This window comes from Geotrypetes seraphini, chromosome 7 (assembly GCF_902459505.1).
Source record: "Geotrypetes seraphini chromosome 7, aGeoSer1.1, whole genome shotgun sequence".
Classification (NCBI taxonomy): Eukaryota; Metazoa; Chordata; class Amphibia; order Gymnophiona; family Dermophiidae; genus Geotrypetes; species Geotrypetes seraphini.
The window spans coordinates 142,925,361-142,947,349 of record NC_047090.1 but is presented as its reverse complement, the minus strand read 5'-3'; the positions used below and the strand labels follow the sequence as shown (position 1 = coordinate 142,947,349).

At 39.6% G+C, this 21,989-nt stretch overlaps 1 protein-coding gene across 4 annotated transcripts in view; it reads right to left on the bottom strand.

Moving 5' to 3' along the window:
• Positions 1-21,989, bottom strand: part of ARID4A (AT-rich interaction domain 4A) — a 236,072-nt gene that overhangs the window by 188,915 nt on the left and 25,168 nt on the right. For all 4 annotated transcript variants that reach the window (XM_033952272.1, XM_033952273.1, XM_033952274.1 and 1 more), the window contains exons 6-7: positions 7,485-7,564; positions 7,302-7,396 (exon numbers count right to left, since the gene is read on the bottom strand). In XM_033952272.1, coding sequence (XP_033808163.1) covers positions 7,302-7,396; positions 7,485-7,564 — 175 coding nt within the window. The remainder of the gene's footprint in view (positions 1-7,301; positions 7,397-7,484; positions 7,565-21,989) is intronic.

Genomic DNA, 21,989 nt, shown 5'->3' with positions numbered 1-21,989 from the left:
TTGACCATATCATGGAGAAAAGAAAAAAGGGAGAGACCTTTATGTAACATAGTAGATGACGGCAGATAAAGACCCGAATGGTCCATCCAGTCTGCCCAACCTGATTCAATTTAAATTATTATTTTATTTTATTTTATTTTTTTTTCTTCTTAGCTATTTCTGGGCGAGATTTAATAATGCCTTATTACAAGACCCAAAGTTTGTGGATGATGTGGTTAGGACAATAACTGAATATTTTGAATTTAACAATATATCTCAGGTTTTTCCTATAATTATCTGGGATGCTTTCAAAGCTACATTACGTGGGGAAATCGTATGTTGTGATCTCAAACTAAAAGCAAAAAAATAGAGCTAGAGCATCTAGAAATTAAGATTTAACACTCAAACATTTTCTTATTAAAAAGCGGGATGCAGTAATCTTGCAACAATTACTGGAGGTTAAAAATATCTTAATATGTTGAGTGCCAGAACGAGATGTGACCTAAGCCAAGCCAGTTATTATGAATACTCAAACCAAGCAGATTAATTATTGGCAGCATTTTTAAAAGGAGAAGAAATAGGAAACATATCACTGCTATTAGAAATGGGAAAGGTCCAATATTTACAGAACGCGAGGATATATCAAAACAATTTATAGAATTCTATGAAAAACTTTATTCTTCTGAATGTGTTAATGTTAATGATGCTTGCAGAGATTTTTTGAATAAACTAGTTGGTCCCAAACTTTCAGAAAGTGATAGTTATTAAATTCCCTTATATCAGAGCAGGAAATTGTTAAGGCCATTAGCTCGTTACAATCTGGTAAGGCCCCATGATTTGATGGATAAACTGTGGAATTCTATAAGCAATTCCAGAATCTTTTACTGCCACATATATGTTGTGTATACAGTCATGTATTAGATCAAGGTTCATTCCAAGGTACTATGAGAGAAGCACTTATGACTAATTCCAAAACCTGAGAGGGACCCATTTGATGTAACTATAGACCAATTTCGTTAATCAACATTAATGTAAAAATTTATGCTAAAGTGCTAGCTAGTAGATTAGCATATTTTTTGTCAAAATTGATTGCGTTTGAGCAAACTGACTTCATTGCAAATCAACACTCTGCAAACAATACAAGACTGTGCTTCCATATGCTTCAAATTGCAAAATCTTTGGAGTCACCTGCTTTCTTGGTGTCATTCGACACTGAGAAGACATTTGACAGAGTTGAATGGTCATAAGATGGATGCGTTAACATGGTTTGGACTAGGCAATAATTTCTGTAATATACTTAGAGCACTTTATACATTACCAGGTACCAGATTATATGTTAACAACTATTATCACCAGGCTTTAAATTACACAGGGGACCTAGGCAAAGGTGCCCACTGTCACCACTGCTTTTTGATTTAGTGCTTGAATTGCTATTATTGGCAATTAGACAGGAACCCAAAATTAAAGGAATCCCCTATGGTTCTGAAATATATAAACTAAACACATATGCTGATGGAGCCTATGCAAACTATTCCCGTGTTACTTGAAGTTATTAATTATTTTGGAAGCTTCTCTGGCTATAAAATAAATTGGTCAAAGTCAGAGCTATTGCCAATCAACGAGTTAAATAATCAAGACCGTTTCAGGGAGTTTCCATTCAAGTGGCAGCCAGATTGCTTTAAATATCTGGGAATACAAGTGCGTTCCACTTTGGATGAAACAATTAAAGAAAATAAACAAACTGCTTGGAACCATAAAAGATCTGATAAGGAAACTGATGCCCAAATAGTTAACCTTGTGGGGCGCACTGAAACTGTACGAATGACCATAGCGCCAACAATTCTGTATTATTTGAACATGATTCCTATCTATTTTTCTCCGGCTTTGTATAAAGATTTAGACAAAGAAATTAATTTGGCAAAATAAGCAACCAAGGATCGCTTTCAAAACCTTACAGCATACTAAAGATTGTGGTGGATTAAATTTCCCTCATCTTTACAAATATCATAGTGCTTATATACTGAGACAAGCTATGTATTGGCTAACACCTGATCAATAGCACAATTGGCTGAAGTGGTGTTTATTAGAGCTTAATTTGCTCCACCCATTTAGGTTGAAAGATTTAATTTCTGTTGTGCTTCCATAGCATCTGAAACTAAACCCTAAAGATCTACTCAAAAGCACTTGTTGAAATTGACTCTTAGCTGGATATTCCTTTTGAAAGATCAAATCTATGCCGTCTTTGAGCAAATGGGAATATCTGCATTGATGGAAAACACATTATATGGAAAGAATGGATGGAACTGGATAGAAAAGAACACAAGAAAAAGTGGGAACAGACAATGAACACACCACGTGGAGTGTTCATTGTCCGTTCCTACTTTTCCTTGTGTGCTTTTATACCCGTGGGTTTTTGTCCTGTTGGACTTTTGTTGTTTGCTGGAACTGGGTATAAGCACAATGCCAGATATTACAATCAGATAGTTTGAAATCCTTTTCAGAATTGTGTGCAAATCACTATGTCTTGCGTGCAAGTCACCATGTCAGCTTTTCGAATAGCTTTGAGTGGTTACAACTATATCATGCTATTGTTTGTTCAAAAATCTCAATGGAATTATCTAAACTACAGGTGTCAAATTCAATGCTTTGACGTACAGGGAAGGTCTCCTCCTCCCGGCTAAGCTTTTAAACTCGGAGCCAGCTGACAGAGTTCTTCTGGCGGTTGGAACTTTTCAGAATTGATTGTTTAAAAGCAACATCCAGATTCAGCAGTGGTATGTACGGCTTTTATGTGTCTCCCTGCCAATTTCTTTCGCCAATAGTTTATAGAAAAATATTGCAGTTATAATGTGAGTAAGATGTAGCACTCACATGTAACTTGGCAACTCTCTTTTTTGCTTATAGACATGACTGAACATCACAAAACCTGTAAATGTTCAAGCAGCAATTTGACCAAGAAGTGTAGAATATTCATTAGAGTTCTAAGATTCCAGAACATCCAGTATTGGGTCTCCTGAAGCAGACAACAAAATGGGGCCACGTTGGGACCCCCTAAACCACATTTAAAAGATAAGTGGTGCCAGTATGTTTGCTAAATAAGAGAAGATATAATCTTTCTACAAGTGGAAATACTTTAAGAACTTTAACCCCTCTCTTATATTAGAGTCTTGAAGTGTGACCTGGACTTATGAAGTTGCAATGACTGGAAGGCGAACTCTTTTTAGGGAAGTTTAGCAGCCTTCCCTTCAGAGTTTCATATCTCTGAGGTTTTTTCATATAGTTATTTGGGTCACACTTTATAGACTAGTCTCTATTGAAGCCAGTCTTTTTGTTATATTTAAAGCCTTTGTCTGGTTTCTTTTTGTTTTTTGATATTTTTAATCCTGATTTACTCATGAAGTACTGTTCTTGACAGAAAAAAAGGGCGCGGAAAAAAAAAAATTATTTTAAAGAAGTAATTTAAAGAGGTGTTAAATAAGAAAGCCGCCAACCTTTGAAAAACATCAGCAACAAAACACACATAACTAATGCTGCACAAGAAGTCGCCACTAATAGAAGATGGAAGACGAGATGAAATGAGAATGCAAAAGTGGTAACACGATTATTATGGGAGACTTCAACTATCCCAGGATAGACTGGAGTCTTGGAAATTCAAAATGCACCAGGGAGACCGGATTCCTGGAGGCTATACAGGACTGCTTCATGGATCAGCTCGTCAGAGAACCGAGAGGGAATGTCACTCTGGATCTAATCCTTATTGGGCTAAGAGGACCTGCAAAGGAAGTAGAAGTAGTGCGATCGTTAGGAAACAGCGATCAAAATATGATCAAGTTCAAAGTTGAAGTAGGAATACCGAAGGGAAAGAGAACCTTTAACTTCAAGAAAGGAAACTACGAAGCGATGAGGGTAATAGTAAGGAAGAAACTTAGGAACAGCTCAAAGAAATGGCAGAATGTAGAGCAAGCCTGGTCTTTATTCAAGGACACAGTGAGCGAGGCGCAAAATATTTATATCCCCAGATTCAGAAAAGGGTGCAAAAAGAGCCGAATAAAAGACCCGGCGTGGATAACTAAAGAAGTGAAGAAAGCGATAGGTGATAAGAAGAATTCATTCAAGAAATTGAAAAAGGGCAAAACCGAGGAGAACTGGAAAGAACACAGGAAGTATCAAAAAGAATGTCACCTTGTGGTTAGAAAAGCAAAAAGAGAATATGAAGAGAGGTTAGCTAGGGAAGCACAAAATTTCAAACCGTTCTTCAGATATGTTAGGGGGAAGCAGCCGGCAATGGAGGAGGTGGGACAGCTGGATAACGGAGATAGGAAGGCAGTGGTGAAGGAGAAGAAAGAAGTGGCGAAAAGGCTAAATATGTTCTTTTCGTTAGTATTTACAAAAGAGGACACATCCAACATACTGGAACCTGAACAACTCTTCAAGGGAGACCAAGCAGAAAAATTAACATCCATGGAAGTAAGCCTTGAAGATGTACGCAGGCAGATAGAAAAATTAAAAACTGACAAATCATCGGGCCTGGACTGAATCCACCCTAGGGTACTGAAAGAACTAAAGGAGGAAATAGCAGAACTACTACAGCAAGTCTGTAATCTATCCCTGAAAACAGGCATGATCCCGGAGGATTGGAAGATAGCCAATGTCACGCCCATCTTTAAAAAGGGATCAAGAGGTGACCCGGGGAACTTCAGACCGGTAAGTCTGACCTCGGTTCCAGGGAAAATGGTGGAAGTGCTGATAAAAGATAGCATCAAGGATCATCTAGAAAGGAATAAACTTATGAAAACAAGCCAACATGGCTTCTGCAAGGGAAGATCGTGCCTAACGAACTTATTGCACTTTTTCGAAGGAATTAACAAACGGATGGACAAAGGGGACCCCATAGACATCGTATACTTACACTTTCATAAAGCCTTTGACAACCTTTGACAAGCCTTTGAACGCCTTCTTCGGAAACTGAAGAACCATGGGGTGGAAGGAGACGTATATAGATGGATCAGGAACTGGTTGGTGGGTAGGAAGCAGAGGGTAGGAGTGAAGGGCCACTACTCGGACTGGAGGAGGGTCAAGAGTGGTGTTCCGCAGGGGTTGGTGCTTGGACCACTGCTATTCAATGTATTTATAAATGATCTAGAAACAGGGACGAAGTGCGAAGTAATAAAATTCGCAGACGACACCAAACTATTTAATAGGGCTAGGACTAAAGAGGATTGCGAAGATTTACAAAGGGACCTGAACAAACTAGGGGAGTGGGCGACGAGATGGCAGATGAAGTTCAATGTAGAGAAATGTAAAAGTCTTGCATGTAGGAAACAGAAACCCGAGGTACAACTACACGATGGGAGGGCTGGTAATGGGTGAAAGTAGCCTAGAAAAGGACTTAGGGGTACTGGTAGACAAGACAATGAAACCGTTGGCCCAGTGCACAGCGGCCTCTAAGAAGGCGAACAGAATACTAGGTATCATCAAGAAAGGTATTACAACCAGAACGAAGGAAGTTATCTTGCCGTTGTATCGGGCGATGGTGCGCCCACATCTGGAGTACTGCCTCCAATACTGGTCGCCGTACCTTGGCGATACTCGAGTGACGAGATTGATAAAAGGTATGGAAAACCTTTCCTATGCTGAAAGATTGGAGAAACCGGGGCTCTTTTCCCTCAAAAAGTGGAGGCTTAGAGGGGACATGATAAACTTACAAGATCATGAAGGGCATAGAGAAAGTGGAGAGAGACAGATTCTTCAAACCTTCGAAGACTACAAGAACGAGAGGGCATTCGGATAAATTAAAGGGGACAGATTCAGAACCAATGCTAGGAAGCTCTTCTTCATCCAGAGGGTGGTGGACACCTGGAATGCGCTTCCAGAGGGTGTGGTAGGACAGAGTAAGGTATTGGGTTTCAAGAAAGGATTAGATGTTTTCCTGAAGGAAAAGGGGATTGAAGGGTATAGATAGAGGATTAATATGCAGGTCCTGGACCTGATGGGCCGCAACGTGAGTGGGCTGCTGGGCATGATGGACCTCTGGTCTGACCCAGCAGAGGCGCTGCTTATGTTCTTATTTGACAGAAAAGTTCTTACTTTACTTTTTTTTTTTTTAGAAAACCTGTTAAAAATAAAAACGAATTACTAAACTTGAAAGAAAAAACAAAAAATAGAAAATAAAAGATGCAAAGCGAGAAGGCAACAAAAAACTGAATGGAGTTCAGTGAAAACAAACTTCTTTGCTCCATAGAAAACAAAAAACTGAGGGACTCGAACCGACGTCGGGTGGGAAGGCACTCAAGCATGCGTGGTGCGGGCAGTTTCAAAGTTTTTCAACTTAAAGTGACAGTTCACTTGTCAAACTGTCCCTACTGAGCTCTGTGGATGATGTCACCCATATGTGAAAATATGCTGCCTGCTTGTTCTAGGATAAAATATCAAACATAATTCTGTGTGTTAAATTGTGTAGATTCTTTTTAATATCATCCATTGGTTTCCACAATAAAGGCATTTGAATTTAAATCTTGCCATTCAGTCTGTGCACCTCCATCGCTGTTTCCTTGTGTTGGACTTTGTGTTGGATTTTGTTTCTTCTGTTGTTGTAACTTAATTGTGTTACATTATCATCTACCATTAAGGCATATTAATGCTTTTTCTCTGCATTGACTGACTTCCAAACATTGGGAATGCCCCTGATAATTAACATAGAAGCTTTGCGGTTACTGCAGATCAATGACCACAATGGAACTGTGAAATCCTAACACATTTTAGTAAATAGGCCCACAGGAGTCAGCTCTATGGGCACCAGTGATTACACAATGTTCCTCATATTGAGTAGGCTCTTTCAATGCATCCAGGGAGGGGTAATTATTTTGTTGGTGTCTAAGAGCAGACCCCTTTATGTTTATTTCTCTCCTCTCAAACTACTCAGATACATATAAGTTAAATGCAAAGGTACAATGATGCCGCAAATCACAGCCCAAAGTCAAATATTGATGAAATGTTTTAAGTTTTACTTAAGAGGTGGTTAGGAGTAAAATAATATTTATCACAAATGGTGTCAGAAGATACTGCAGTACTTACAGTCAATATAACCAAGCTTCAACAAACTGGCAGAGATTACAATAGCAACCTGTTAATTAACAGGTCAGCAATATACAAAATGGCAAAACCTAAATTTCTCTAAGTTCATGTATCCCACAGTCACACAAGAAAACTTAAGAAGAAAATATACTGATATTAAACACAAATATATTTTAGTATCTGACTAGTTTTACATTAGGGATACAAAAGTAATTTTAATTAAATGTGTGTAAAATTTTAAAACTCACATGGGAAGAGAGGATCTCCTTCCTCGATTGGACTTCTTCCCAATTACTGGGGTGCCAAAATGTTCTGGATTTGTTAGCGGCAGTTGGTCAAGTGTCTACAAAGAAACAAGATAAAGTTAGTTTGCTTTTTCTGTGCTGCAACGTAACCATACAGTTTCTAGCTTTTAGTAAATGCTGCCTCACCTCACTCTCTGCAAAATGGCGCTCTCCTTTCAAGCATAGCGAGGTCCGTCTCAGCGTCCTCTCATCTCCATCATCAAACACTAGAGGAAGCAAAGAGCATACTGTACAAATTCTGGTCTTAAAAAAAGATTTTTAAAAAGTAAAATAAACACTACTGCATATACGTTTTTAGAAATGAATCAATGTAAGTAGAGTAATACATCAAGCACAAACTAATATGCTTTTCAATTTTAAATGACTTGATTTCTACTCTCAAAACATAAACCTAAATCTAATGGTTACCTTATTCAGACCCCTCCTTTAATAAAACAATTAAAGCAGCTCTGACTTGTCAAATATGCAAGGGCCACTATTAAAGCTACACTAGAAGTATACAAAACAAACAAAAACCATCACACCCTACACATTCATGTTGGAAAAAAACCCAAAACATTTTATTCATATAAACCCAGAAAGGCCAAGTTTCAAATGCTTGCAGGCCTATGGAATTTCCCTTTGCAAAAAATATGGCTAAATAGTCCCCGACACATCAACCGCCAGAGATTATTAGCTGTGAACTATGCAGGTATGTTGTCTCTAAGCCTTTCCCCAGAATAGGCACCAATTTTCAAAAGATTTCTTTTTTCCAAGAGAATATACCTGCAGAAATACCTTTGAAAACTGTCATATTGTTCTTAAAGATTTTTACAAATCTTTCCTTCCCTATATTTCATTAGGGGCCTACTTGCAAACCTACAATAAAGTGCTGCAGGTAATGTAGAGGTTTTGAGATTACCATGTCTTAACCACTGAAGACATTGGCCACCATTACAGGATCCCCTGAAGATGCGGCCTGAACAACCTCACAGCCCGACACCACGATTGAAGTCGCGGCACTAAACTTACAAATGCTGGCCACATCGCTGGGAGCTTGCCAGACACTTCTTCAGGCGAGTATCCTCCCATCAGATGGCCAACCACCACATGCAGAGGAGGCAGTAAGCACACACTGCACAGACTTATCACCTCTTCCCGCTGGAAACTGAGAATAGACAGATTCCTCAGGGACTGTACAGCCCACTTATACTATTACCAGAAGTCAGTTTGTTCTCAGTCTCTACCTACTGGCAGAGGAGCATAAACCCATCCGTCTATGCTGGTCTGGAGGGATGCTAAAGAACTTAAGACTAATCAAATTAGAAAAAACAAAAACAAACAAAAACCTCATATCCATCTGCCCAGAGAGCTTTAAAATCACTAATTCTGTGCTTAACAAATCAGGTAGTAATGACACATCACCTTGTTTAGAATATTGTGTACAATTCAAAAAGATATAAACAGGATGGAGTTGGTCTAGAGGAAGACTCCTAAAATGGCCAGTGGTTTGCATCATACGAAAAGTGTATGGGGATACATTCAAAGATCTCAATATGTACGCTCTGGAGGAAAGGCCAGAGAGGAGAGATATGATAGAGATGTTTAAATACTTGCATGGCATAAATACACATGAGGAGAGTCTTTCAATTGAAAGGAAACTCCAAAGTGAGAGAGCATGGGATGAAGTTAAGAGGTGATAGACTCGGGAATAATCTAAGAAAATACTTTATATTTTTTTTAAACGGAGAAAGTGGTAGATGAAAGAAATAGTCTTCCGATAGAGGTGGTAGAAACAAAAACTCTGTCTGAATTCAAGAAAGCATGGGACAGGCATGTGGGATGTCTTAGGGAGAGAAGGAGATAGTGGATGCTGCAGATAGGCAGACTGAATAGGCCATTTGGCCTTTATCTGCCACCATGTTTCTATTTAAACATTCAGTCTTCATGTTATTGTAACCATGTAGAGATTTCCAGAAACAAAAAAAGATGGATGAAAAAAGTTAATTACATTTATTACATAATCATGAATAACCAGCTCATTTTAACTCCTGTGAACAGAAAAAAAAAATGAATCTATAGAATTAAATGGTTAATTAAATAGTTGAATATAAAAAGTCAGAGCCATTCAAAGAACAACTTAAATTGTAGCAAATATTTCTCTTCTCTTTCTTAAAACAAGTGATACCGACAAACTTGTTCCTATCAGTATCACTTGTTTTAAGAAAGTGAAGAGAAATATTTGCTACAATTTAAGTTGTTCTTTGAATGGTTCTGTCCTTTTATATTCAGAAAAAAAATTAAGTCACAATCCAGCTAAGATTCTGACAATTTACTCGCTTTCAAATTAATACACTCATCAGGACATGAGTTTTAAAAATAAACATCTTTCCCTGACAGTTAAGATGCTTTTTGGATAACAGCCATTCTTCTACTAACATTAATTCAGACCTCTCTACTTACAGATATGAATATAAGGCAGCTGAGCAAACAATTGCTGCTTACTTTGCCTGTATGTAATGAGTACTGTGGTAGTAATTTCAACACCTCGTGTTTGTTGCTTTCCTCCTCTTTGGGCTAATGGACTTAAAGGACCACCATGGGGTCATTTTGAAAATCCCTGTATGCGATCATTATTTATTTAGTTTTACAGTTTAGGAATTATGTTCTTCCTTCTGAATTTAAATTTGGGCATTTCTAGCCTGCTTCCATTCCCATAATGCATTATCAGGAAGCCTCAACCTTATCTCAAAGACAATTGCAAGAAATTGCACAAGTTGTTCTTTTTAGATGCTTCTAAATCCATGACCTTAACTATTTTCACAAGTCTCCATCCAGCAAAAGTGTTAGATTATCACAAAAAAGACAGTCTCAATAGGTAGAGAACTATTCCTTTGATCTTACCATTTGTACTATTGACAGCCACTTAATTGAACAATCTAATATAATCTAAAACTAAAATGGCATTTATAGACCACTTTCTCCCTACAAATAGGTTCAGAGTGGCTCACAATAAAAGTTATATTCCTACTTATTACATAATAAAATTCATCATAAACATATAATCATCCTTTCTGAAAGAGTCAATAAATCTGTATCTATATTGCACTTAAATCAGAACCAACACTTACTGGGGCTGTGATATTATGAACCTGCATTCACAGCTCCCTCTTAACTATTCATTTTGAAATCTTGCCCTTCTATCTAACCCAGTGACTGCAGTGACAGGTTTTCAGCCAGAGGGATCCTACTGCAGCTCTCTCAAGTATACATTCAATCTCTGACTATTAGGCCCAAAGAAGCACACAGATTGTTAGAGATAGTTAAAAATGAGCAAAGAACAATAACGACTGTATTGGTCCCTGGTGTGACTATTATATGTAGTCCCATCTGAAAAAGATTATAGTAAAATTAGGAAATGTTCACAGAAGGGTGACAAAACCCCAGCAGAGCCTTTCCTCTGACGCATCCCTTCTGACACATCAGAGGAAAGGATCTTCTGGGGCTGACCGCAAACAGCTTGTTTTGAGGCTGCCTCCTGCTGACCAGCTGCACTTCAGGTAAGGAAGGGTGAGAGCGAGGGGATTCGCGGCTTAGGACTGCTGCCTGCTTTTGCCACTTCAGGATTTGAGGGAGGAAGAAAGGCTTTGCGGCTCAGGACCACTTCTGTGCTGGTGCTTCGGGGTGGAGGAGGAAATCGAGACTGTGTTTGACAAGGTTTCTAACACACTCTCAATTAACCAGAAAAACAGTTATTCAGTATCCACCAATCCTTATGGCTGCCGGATAGCTGTATATTCCTTGATCTATCCTTGCCACTTTCAGGGTACAGACCATAGAAGTGTGCCCAGCACTAGACATACTCCCCAACTACATGAAGACATACAGCCAAGCCCTTACCTCTAAGAATGAGAATACGAACAAATGGGGAAAGCACACAGAACATGGCTCGTAGAATTTTCTTCAACCGTTCTGCATGTAAATACATGTGGATGTGGATGCAGACGGGAGAGGATTGGCGAGTGTGTGTGCTAATAAAACTGAAATGAAATGGGGCTTTTTTTTTTCTTTTTTAAGGGGTTAATTTCTTTCACTCCCCATCACATCCAGAAACTTCACTTCTACAGCACTTCTTCCCTTCTTGCGACTTCCAATTCTCTACCCCCCACCCCTTTATCCCTTCTACAATACATACTGCTAGTTACAATGGAAGCAAACAGAAACGGCAGGAAATTACTTAAATTTCTCCTCTATGAGCATTTGTGGGGTCTATATGTGTTTCTTCATGTGTATTTCTGCTCAATATGCTAGTCATATGCTGTGTCCTTGGCTTCCTACCTCCACCACAGACACTTGTGGGACAGCTGAGGAAGTAGATTTTTGAAATGAAAGTGTGCAAAGACTAGTTTCAGGAGGTGAGGAAGTTGCAAGGGGCAGGATGCAGGGTGGCAGGACAGTTTAGGGTGTTTTGAAAAAGAAGGGCATGCCACCTTTTAAAACTGCCTTGCTCTGCTCTCTAAAGTGCTACATTTCACTATAAGTTTATAACGCATATAAGCTGGAACTCCTTTTCCCTCAGAAATGCATCAGGTCATATTTTAGAAGGGCTCATTTCTCTGCAACCTAAGTCCAACATTGCCTATTTCTATATTAAAAAAATGTTCCTCTGTACCAATTTTTCCTCATGCCAAGTTTCATGTCATTCTGCTACATTTTCAGTTATTTTGCCACTAGATATGTTTGAACTCTTTTGCAAAATTCTTTCCAACTTCCGTTGAGTTGGAAAGAATAATAAAAATATGGACAGAGGTTTTGGAAGGAAGAGTAGATCTGGCAAGGATAAGGAATTCAGATATAAATGCAAAATTCAGGGGGAAAACAAAGTGAAACAAATAACGGGTAGCAGAACATAATCCTGCCGTATACTTTGTCACAGGAAGAGCAATGCAAGGAAGCCTGAGACTCAAACTGCCCCAACTAAAGCCCAGCCTAGGACAAGTTCAAGTTTATTTAAAATTTGTTAATCCGCCTATCAAATTTCTAAGTGGAGTACGTATGAAATATAAAAATAATAATTAAAAAAAATAAAGGTATACTCTATCATAAAAAGACCAAACATACTACATCAATCATAGAATAGTAAAACAAGAATGGTTAACACATAAGGATAGGGGTCCCATCTGTAGAAATGACTAAGGTAAAGGACATGTGGACAGAGCGTCTTAAGGTTGGATAGTTATACATTAAAAGTGTCCCTAAATAGAAAGGTTTTTAAATTTGATTTAAACCGATCTACTGACGTTTCTTCCCTTAGATGGGTCGGCATTGTATTCCATAGTGATGGAGCGGTCACTGAAAATATTGTAGAGCGCAGAGAGGGAATAGACAACAGATGTTGAGAATGAGATCTAAGCAATCTCTTTGGCGCATAGGCTATCAGAAGCCTATTTATGAATTGCGGGGAATTAGTTATCCATGCTTTGAACGTTAAAAGAAGTATCTTATAGGTAATTCTGTGTGAGAAGGGGAGCCAGTACGCGTTAATCAGAAGTGGTGTTATGTGATCAAATTTCTTTGCATTTGTTATTAGTTTAACTGCTGTATTTTGGTTAATTTACAGATGTCCGAGTTCTTTTTGAGTGATATCTATATTCCTGGCCAAAAGAACCTGAATGTTCTCAGAATATGTAGAAGGTAGAAGGAGGAGAGTAATACCAAGAAACCCCAGGTTCCCCAGGAAAAGGGAGCACACTAGGGCTGAAAGAACCAAGCAGGTGGAGGGCACACTCACAACACTCACACCCTAGAAGGGAGACGGTTTTTTCAACAAAGCAGTAATCCCATGAGGAGGGAGGAACATAAAAGCTGGAGAAGTTTCCAGGGGAAGAACTGGGAGAGCAGCACCAGATCCTCACAGACGTGGAGATGCCTGAAGCTGAGAAGCCTTCCACAGCGCCAGCTTTGGAAGAGACTGCCCCTGCTTTCTCAAAGATGGAATGGGAAGATAGTGTACTGGAATGGGAAGGTGGTGAAACATTCTTTGGGGGACACAGGTTTGAAAGGAGAAATTAAGTTAAAGCCTGAAGCTGAAATGTGGGGAAACAGCTGTTTTGTTTTCTCACAGTGAAAAGTTGTTTGGTGTCACAATGCCCAGGAACCATGAGAGGGGAACAAAAAGGTAGAGCAAACTGAGGCAAGTTAGGCCTAGATGCACTAAGAGGGTTGGTAAGACCATGTGGGTCTGCATCGATCTGATTTTTTGGCAGATTCAGAAAGAGCTATTGATGTACAAAAAAGTTTGCCTGCAAATGATTCATGCAGATGTTTGCTGTAACCCCTGATACTCCAATAAGATGGATCGCTGTAAGAGCAACTCTCATACATGAATAGAGCCAGCAGGGGAAGCCCGAACTGCAGAGAGGCAGGGGAAAGCCTCCTGCTACTCAGCTGTTTGGGGCATAAAGCCTTCTTTATTTTTTTAATAGGCACAGATGCTGTGGTGTTATACATGCACAATATATGCTCTATTAGAAAAGAAAAAAAAAAAAAATCACACACACATACCCCCAGCTGATGATGGCCCTCCCTGACAAATCGACACCGTGAACTGACCCCTCTTCCTCATGGGAGCGAAAACAGCAGGAGGGATGGCCCACTCCCTCATGCCATGGCATCTTCCCCCCCTGCATAAAAGAAAATTGGTGTCTCCTACCCCGTGCATCGCTTGCCATTTAGCATCGGCAGGCCTTGAAGGAGGGACCGTGCTTCCTTCCTCCTTACAACGGACAAAGGTACTGGGGAGGGGTTCTGGGGAGCATCCGATGGTAAAAGGGAGTGGGCAACCCTCCTACCTTTTTTTAGAGAAGACAGGGAGGGTTGGGGATGGTTCGGGGGGAGAGAGGGGCTCCATTGGCAGGAGGGAGTGGGCTTCCCCTGCTTCTCAGCTGTTCGGGCTTTCCTTATTGGCTCTACACATGTGTAAGAGTCACTCTCACAGTGCTCAGTCAGAGGTCGAGTCAGGGATTACGAAGAACATCCTCGTGAATCATTTGCATGCAAATTTTTTGGTTCTATTAATAGCTCCTTTTGAATCTGCCAAACATTCGACTCTGAGAGATCCACATGGTCTTTCAGATCCTCTTTAGTGCATCTAGCTCTGAGTAAAGAAGCTTGGGAGAAGGGGCTTTGTTTTGGGAAAAGCTGGAGGCTTAATTTCTATACTTTTGTGTTTGCCAAGTGCATGAAGATTTGGGACTAGTAATTCCCTGTCTCATGGGCCAAGCACCACTCCATGCCAAATTGTGATATTCCTGTAAGAATAAAGGAACTGGGGGGGGGGGAGGGTCTCAAAGTCATTCTGATAAGTGTCTTTTTTCTCTGCACCATTACTGAGCTATTGGGAGACTGTGATGGTAAAAATTGTGCTCCACTAGCTGTTGTGAAGTCTGAATTAGAGAAAGATACGGGGACACATTTTTCCCCATCCCTGCAGCAACTCAATTTTCCCATTCCTCGTGAGTTTTGTCATTGTCCCTGTCTCTGCCCCATTCCAGCAAGCTCTGCCTTAACCACACAAGCCTTGAACACTTATGATTTTAAAGTGTTTGAAGCTTGTGCAGATGAGGACAGAGCTTGCAGGAACGGGACGGGAACAGGATTTCCCATGGGGACAGGGAAACATTTGTCCCCCTGTCATTCTCTAGCCTGAATATCAGCTGGTGTCACAACTTTGCGAGATCTGCTAGAAGGGAGAACTTATCGTGGCAGTAAGTCATAAAATATACTCAACGGAGCCTTAAAAGTTTCTGTACCTACAAGCAAGAGGCATTTGTACAATGTGCAAAATGTAAACAATACTACATAGAAACTCAAGAACTGATTGTGCTTCTGCTCTGAAGATACTCAAGGACAAATGTCTGGACCAGCAAAGTCTACAGCTTAGTAGACAGCATGACTTAAAGAGGTTTTTCTTCTTAAAGACTGCTCACTCTTCCATGTTTTTAACTGGGAATCTTAAGCTGCTACACCAATTCTCATGTTTGAACAAAAAATATAAATTGTTACATTCTGGTCCTAATTTTTAAGCTCAAATATCTTGAGTTAAAAACAAATACACAAACCCAGAGAATTATTCAATGGGCTGATTTGAGTGACCATTTTCATATGTAGTCCAAACTAAGGTATATGCACACAGATAGCAGCTACTAATTTCACCACATATTTAAATCTAATATTGTCTTTTCAATTCTGCAAGATCAACTTAACTCCTAACAAGACCAGTAGTGAAAACAATATGAAATATGTTTCATAATTTTATATCAGTCTTTCAGTGATGTTAAAGATAGCACATATCCTTCCCATACATCATCTCAGTAACCTGACAGTAATATAACACATGTGGGTGCCCAAATCAGTGTGGCATGACCAACACAGATCCATTCAACTGGGACCCAGCCAACTTATTAGTTTTGATTAAAGAGCTGCACAGGAACAGGATTCTGCAGAATCCTTGGGAATCCCCTCCAAACTCGTGGGGATGGAAAGGGTTCCTCCGGGTTCCCGCAGCTTACCTGCCTGTGTCCTCTCCAGAGCTTCAACAGGCCGCTGGCAGTGGTTCCTCCTATACGCTGCCAGTGGTTGACCCAGGTGGCTTCCCGCTGATGTGTCAGAGGGAAGCCTTCCAGTTCAGCCACCAGTAGTGTAAGAAGAAGTGCTGTTGGCAGCAGACGACAGAGATGCGCATGGGCTGGGAACGACTCCGTAAAAGAGCAGGAAACAAACATCAGGGGAATAATTAAAGAGTGGCATGGCTCCCTACCAACCTAGGCATCAAAAAGTATGACAAGGCACTAGGGTGTGAACGAGCAGATAGGAATGGACTAAAACGAGACAGTGACAACAAGGTGTTCAACAAGTTGCATATGGCTATAGCATGCTCCCTTAACTAGATGGAGAAAGAGCACATACTGAAGGTATACCAAAAGTTAGACCAGCTGGAGTACAAAGCCACTGTATCCTTTTGTTTAACGACTACTCCAATAAGGTGGCCATGCAAAGACAGGAAATAGCGCCCATCTCACTGAATTATATTTTAAGGGACTACAGTTTGCTCTTTACCCTATGCAGTTGCAGGTTTAACAGTAAGATTATGCTACTACCTGACTGAGTGGTGGCTCAGAAATTCCTGGATGGACTAAATGTTGCAGGGCATGAGTCAGTAGGACTTTAAAGATGACTAGACAGCTCGTCAGGAAGTAGTGCGATGGGCTTCATCCAGGCCCACCTGTCTGAGACCACATTATTTACACCATTTTTAACCACTCATTGAGACAGTGCTGATGTTCGTGGGCTATTCTGTTAGGCCACTGCCGTTTTCTCAGGGGATATATCTTTTTGTTGTTACATACTCTTCTTTGTCTGATGGAGAAGTACAGGCCCTGCATCATTTTTTAAAAAATATATTTTATTGAAAATCCAAGAATACAAAATATAAGTGAAAGCATAATACAAGCCAGAGCATAGGATTTCAATAATTGAAAATACAATATAAAACGATCTATTCCTCCTAACCCCCCCCCCAAAAGCAAACCTCCCCAACCCACCCCGTCTTCTCAAAGTATCTCAAAAAGAAACGATGACAAAGCAATAAACTCAAAGAGATAACCAATCTAATCACAGATTCAATTTGTTAAGTATTAAACTACAAGCTTTAAAACGTAATGAATCAATGTAATATTGCCAGACAGACCAAAAGTGGGTTTTTTTTTCCTTTTAAAGGTCAAACAAGCATCTCTAGCTTCCCATGTCATCAAACAATGCATCAAATTTTTCCATTGCCAGAAAGATGGCGGCACACCCTGCACCTACATATGTAATACACATTTCAGGACCACAATACATGCTTTTTGAGTAAATAAGCGAAAACCCATAGTATTTACACCCCCAAGCCTGAAGTTCCCAAAGAGAACACATTGAGGGATAGGGATTAAAAGTCTCCCAACTAATGCACCCAGATAGTGAAAAAGATGTCCTCAGAAACGTTGCACAGTAGAGCAAAACCACACAGCCTGAGCAAAGGAGTTAATTTGGGTAACCACTCTTTCCATATGATATAACTGTACCTGAGATATGTATGCGCTGAGAATACGAAAGTGGTACTTCCTTTAATAGGCATTGTAAATAATATGTGGGATTTGCCACAAGCTAGTCAAGATGTCAGCTTCTGTAACCACAACATTCAACTCAGCGGTCCAAGGAGCCGCTAGATGGCTATAATCTCGCTGAGGTTGCAAAAACACAAGGGCTTTATGCAAGCCAGGTATGGAAATCTTATCTTGATCCAGGGATATCAACACAGTGGAGAGAGCACCCTACATGTTTAATGAACAATTATTCCAAAACAGGGCAGTGATATAATGAAATAATTGGATATAGGCATACCAATCACAAGGCAAGACTAAGGAAACATTCTGTAAATCAAAGCTCCAAAGTTGGTTATCCGAGTTAAAAATCAGCCACATGTAACAAACCATGAAGGCCTATCTAGTAAAAGTGGCCCACTGCTTACCAACAGGACATTGCAGATTGCCAAAAATAGGCAGCAGGACAAAATTATCCCATGTAAGGCACACCAAAGTTTTCCAAGCAAATCACATAGAAGAGAGCAAGACACTGCACTTATGCTCGGCATAGGGGCATGCAATAAATAGGGGCATGCAATAAATAGCCTGGGTGAAGGGGATGATAAAAACTTTTTTTCCAATAACCATAGAGTAAAATTATCTGTGGTCAATACCTAGTCTTTCAGATGGCGAAGCAGCCAAGCTAAATTGTAAACTCTCATATCAGGCAAATACCTCCCTCCCTCCCCCCAGCCCAGGTACCATACAGGAGATTAAGGCGGATTCTAGATTTCTTCCCATTCCAACAAAACTTCCTTATCAAATGTTGCAGAGTTACAAGATCTTTCCTCAAGAACCGAAGGGGGAGCACTTGGAGAACATAAAGCCAATGTAATGACCTTTTCATGTGCAGGAGTAAAATTGTGGAATACCCTTGTTGGGCAAATTTGGAAATGCAGTGACAGTTCAGTCAGAAAATTGTTATAAACACAACTATTTGTTGATGCATTCCTCTGAAAATTGATTTTTATTGTTGTAAGAACTGAATCCTTCAGTTTCTACTTGTCCTGATCTGTTTTTATGTATGTAATCATTTTGTAAACTGTTTTGATATAAAACGGTATAGAAATTTTTAAAATAAATAATACAAACTGATTCGACCATAAAGGGATAGTGGCAGGTTACTTCAAACAGTTAGTTTTTGCCTAGTACAATTAAGCAGGGCAGCAACACTACATTGCCCTGTGCATCTTATACAAGTGCTCAAAGAAGAGAATGGCCACAAAAATGGAAAAGAACGTGAGAAGGGCTAAATTTTCACAAGTAACACAGTGTCTCTACTACTGGAGCCTTTATTGTTGGATCATATATTGAGAATGGGGAGCTGGTTGTATTATAACTGTTTCTCTAATAACCAGATTTAGATCCAATAGAGGCAAGGTTACTGCTTTTTTATATATGGCAGTTACATTAGTTAAAATGATCATGCTACGTAAGTTGTTATAGCCCTTGCAAACGGTCCCAGTGTGGGAGACAGCATGAACAATTTTTTCTTACAGTTACTGGGTCCTTTAGTTGAAGATATAAATCTTCCCATATCAGTTACCATAAAGTTATTCTAGATAAAATTTTAGGGGGTTTGGGTCTTCCGGATTTAAGTCTATTAAAAAAACAGCTCTGATTGTCTGATAAATTGGGGATCACGTATCAGAACAAATTCTCCCCACTGGGCTGGATGACTAGTTGGAACACACCCTTTTCATTCATAAATTTGTTACATAAGAAACCTGGGAAAATAGTGGGTCATAATCAAAAACTTCTTTCCTTAAAACAAGCAAGATTGGCCTGGAAATGGTAGCAGAGAAAACAGCTGAAGTTGCTGGAGAACTCTCCTTTCTTTCAGCTGTTGGGCAATAGGGAATTTCCTCCAGGGATAGGAAGGTCTTGTGGAGCACTAATTTGACACATTTGCTGGAGGTAGGGGAAGATTCTTTTCCATTGTTTTTACAAGTTCAGACCAAATGGAAATTTTCAAAAACCCATTTCTGGGCCTATCTTCAGGCAAGACACTATTTGGAATATCTGAAAAGTCGGTGGGGGGATAGATAGGCTTACAGAACATTAGATGTCCAAATGCTGAGATTTATTCAAGGCAGTACGTAATTATCTATTTGGAACAGGTTATGAAAAATCACTGCTTCTGCTGGTTACAGATGGAGTCATGCAACCATTACACTGTGGCATGGGGCATTTTGAGTCCTTGAAAAGAGTTATTACTATGGGACTATAGTACTCTTCTCTTGAGTAACCAAGTAGCATTGAACCAGCAGGGCATTCCGTTATCAAATAGAATATTCATTTACATAGTTTAAAATGTACCACTGAGGAAAACAGCTCCTTACCAAAGAAGGTACTACAAAATGCAAGGTGGCAAAGTTTGAAATCCAAATCATTCTATACTACCTATAAGCTTGAAAAATTACTTTATATCTCTGTCCTGTATTACTGCTTTTCTGCTATTCTTTCCAGAGCTCCATTTCTCATCTTCATACTATTTGGTAATTTCACAAGTTTATTTTGTACATAAAGCAACTTTTTACACACATTCGGTCCATTTAGTTTTACATGATATGTGTGTAGGCCAATAGCCTAGGATCCCAAACAGCAGAGCAAGGGCGGAGTAGAAATCACAGAAACTGAGCTGGTCCCTTTCCTCTGGAACTCCACTGTAACCTATGCTTAGTGATCTGTGAATTGGTGAATATGCATCAGTAAGTACTGCCCCTCCTCCTATGTAGAGTTTTCTTAGATTGGTACTGAGAAACTTGCTACAGAGGCAAAAACTCACAATAACAACTTTTTCAGGTACATCAGAAACAGAAAGCCTGTGAAGAAATTCATGGGACCACTGGATCATCAAGGAGCAAAAGGGGCACCGAGGGAGGACAAGACCACAGTGGAGAGACTGAATGAATTCTTTGCTTTGGTCTTTATGGAAGAAGTTGTAAGATTTACTTGTACCAGAAATGGTTTTCAAGGGCGACAATGCAAAGGAACTTAAAAAATCTTTATGAACCTAGAAGAATTACTTAGCCAAATCAACAAATTAAAGAGTAATAAAAATCACCTGAACCGGATGGTATACACCCCCAGGGTACTGAAAAAATTCAAAAATGAAGTCTGCTGTTAATGATCTTTAACCTGTCATTAAAATTTTCCACAGCACTTGAGGATAGTAGGATGGCGAACAGAATGCTGATTTTTAAAAAAGGTTCTGAGGTGATCCAGGAAAGTACAGACTGCTAAGCCTGACTTCAGAGCCAGGCAAAATAGTGGAAAGTATAATAAAAAATAAAATTACGGATCATGTAGAGTAGACAAACATGGTTTAATGGGACAAAGTCAGCAAGGGTTCAGCCAAGGAAATACTGGCTCACCAATTTGCTTCATTTCTTGGAAGACGTGAACAAACGTTGATAAAGGCAAGCTGATTGATGTAGTGTATTTAGATTTTCAGAATGTGTTTGACAAAACTCATATGAAAGACTTTTTTGGATCAGGAATTGGCTATTGGACAGAAAAGAAAGGATAGGGCTAAATTACCATTTTTCTCAATGGAGGAATGTGAATAGTGGAATGCCGCAGGAATCTGTACTGAGATTGATGCTATTTAACATACTTAAACAATCTGGAAATCAGAATGATAAGCGAGGCAATTAAATTTGCAGATGACACAAAACTATTCAAAGTTGTTACAACACTTGCGAACTAAAAACTGCAGGAAGATCTTTGAAAACTAAAAGGCTAGACACACAAGATCTAGATGTCACTGTATGTTAGGAATTGTTAGAAAGGAATGAAAAATAGGAAGTTGTTCCATGTCGCACACTTACCTTGAATATTGTGTTCCGTTTTGGTCACTGTATTACAAAAAGACAGTAGAATAAGAAAAAGAATCAAAGAGTGACCAAAATTACAAGAGAGATGGAATTCCTCTCATATGACAAAAAGGCTAAAGAGGTTAGGGCTCTTCAGCTTGGAAAAGAGATAGCTGGGGGGGAGGGGATATGACAGAGGTCTACAAAATCCTATGTTGCAAGTATAGAACGGGTAAAGGTGAATAAATGAAGTTACATAGTAATACTTTTAAAACAAATAGGAGGAAATATTTTTCCCTCAACAAATAGCTATGATGTGAACTCCTTGCAAGAGGATGCGGTAACAATGGTTATCTGGGTTCAAAAAAAAAAAAGATGGACTAGTTCCTAGAGGAAAAGTTCATAGTCTGCTATTGAAATAGACAAGGGGGGAAGCATGGCGTGTTGCTATTAAGTTTCTGCCAGGTACCTGTGACCTGGCTTGGCCTTTGCTGGAAGCAGGATAAGGGGCTAGATGGACCATTGGTCTGACCCAGTATGACTTATCGGTGCACACTGAAATAAGGGGGGGGGGGGGGGGAATATGTCAACTATCTCTATTGTTGCCATCATATCTGCTGCTGCTGGCTTCATGCTTTGGATAAGTTGGGGGG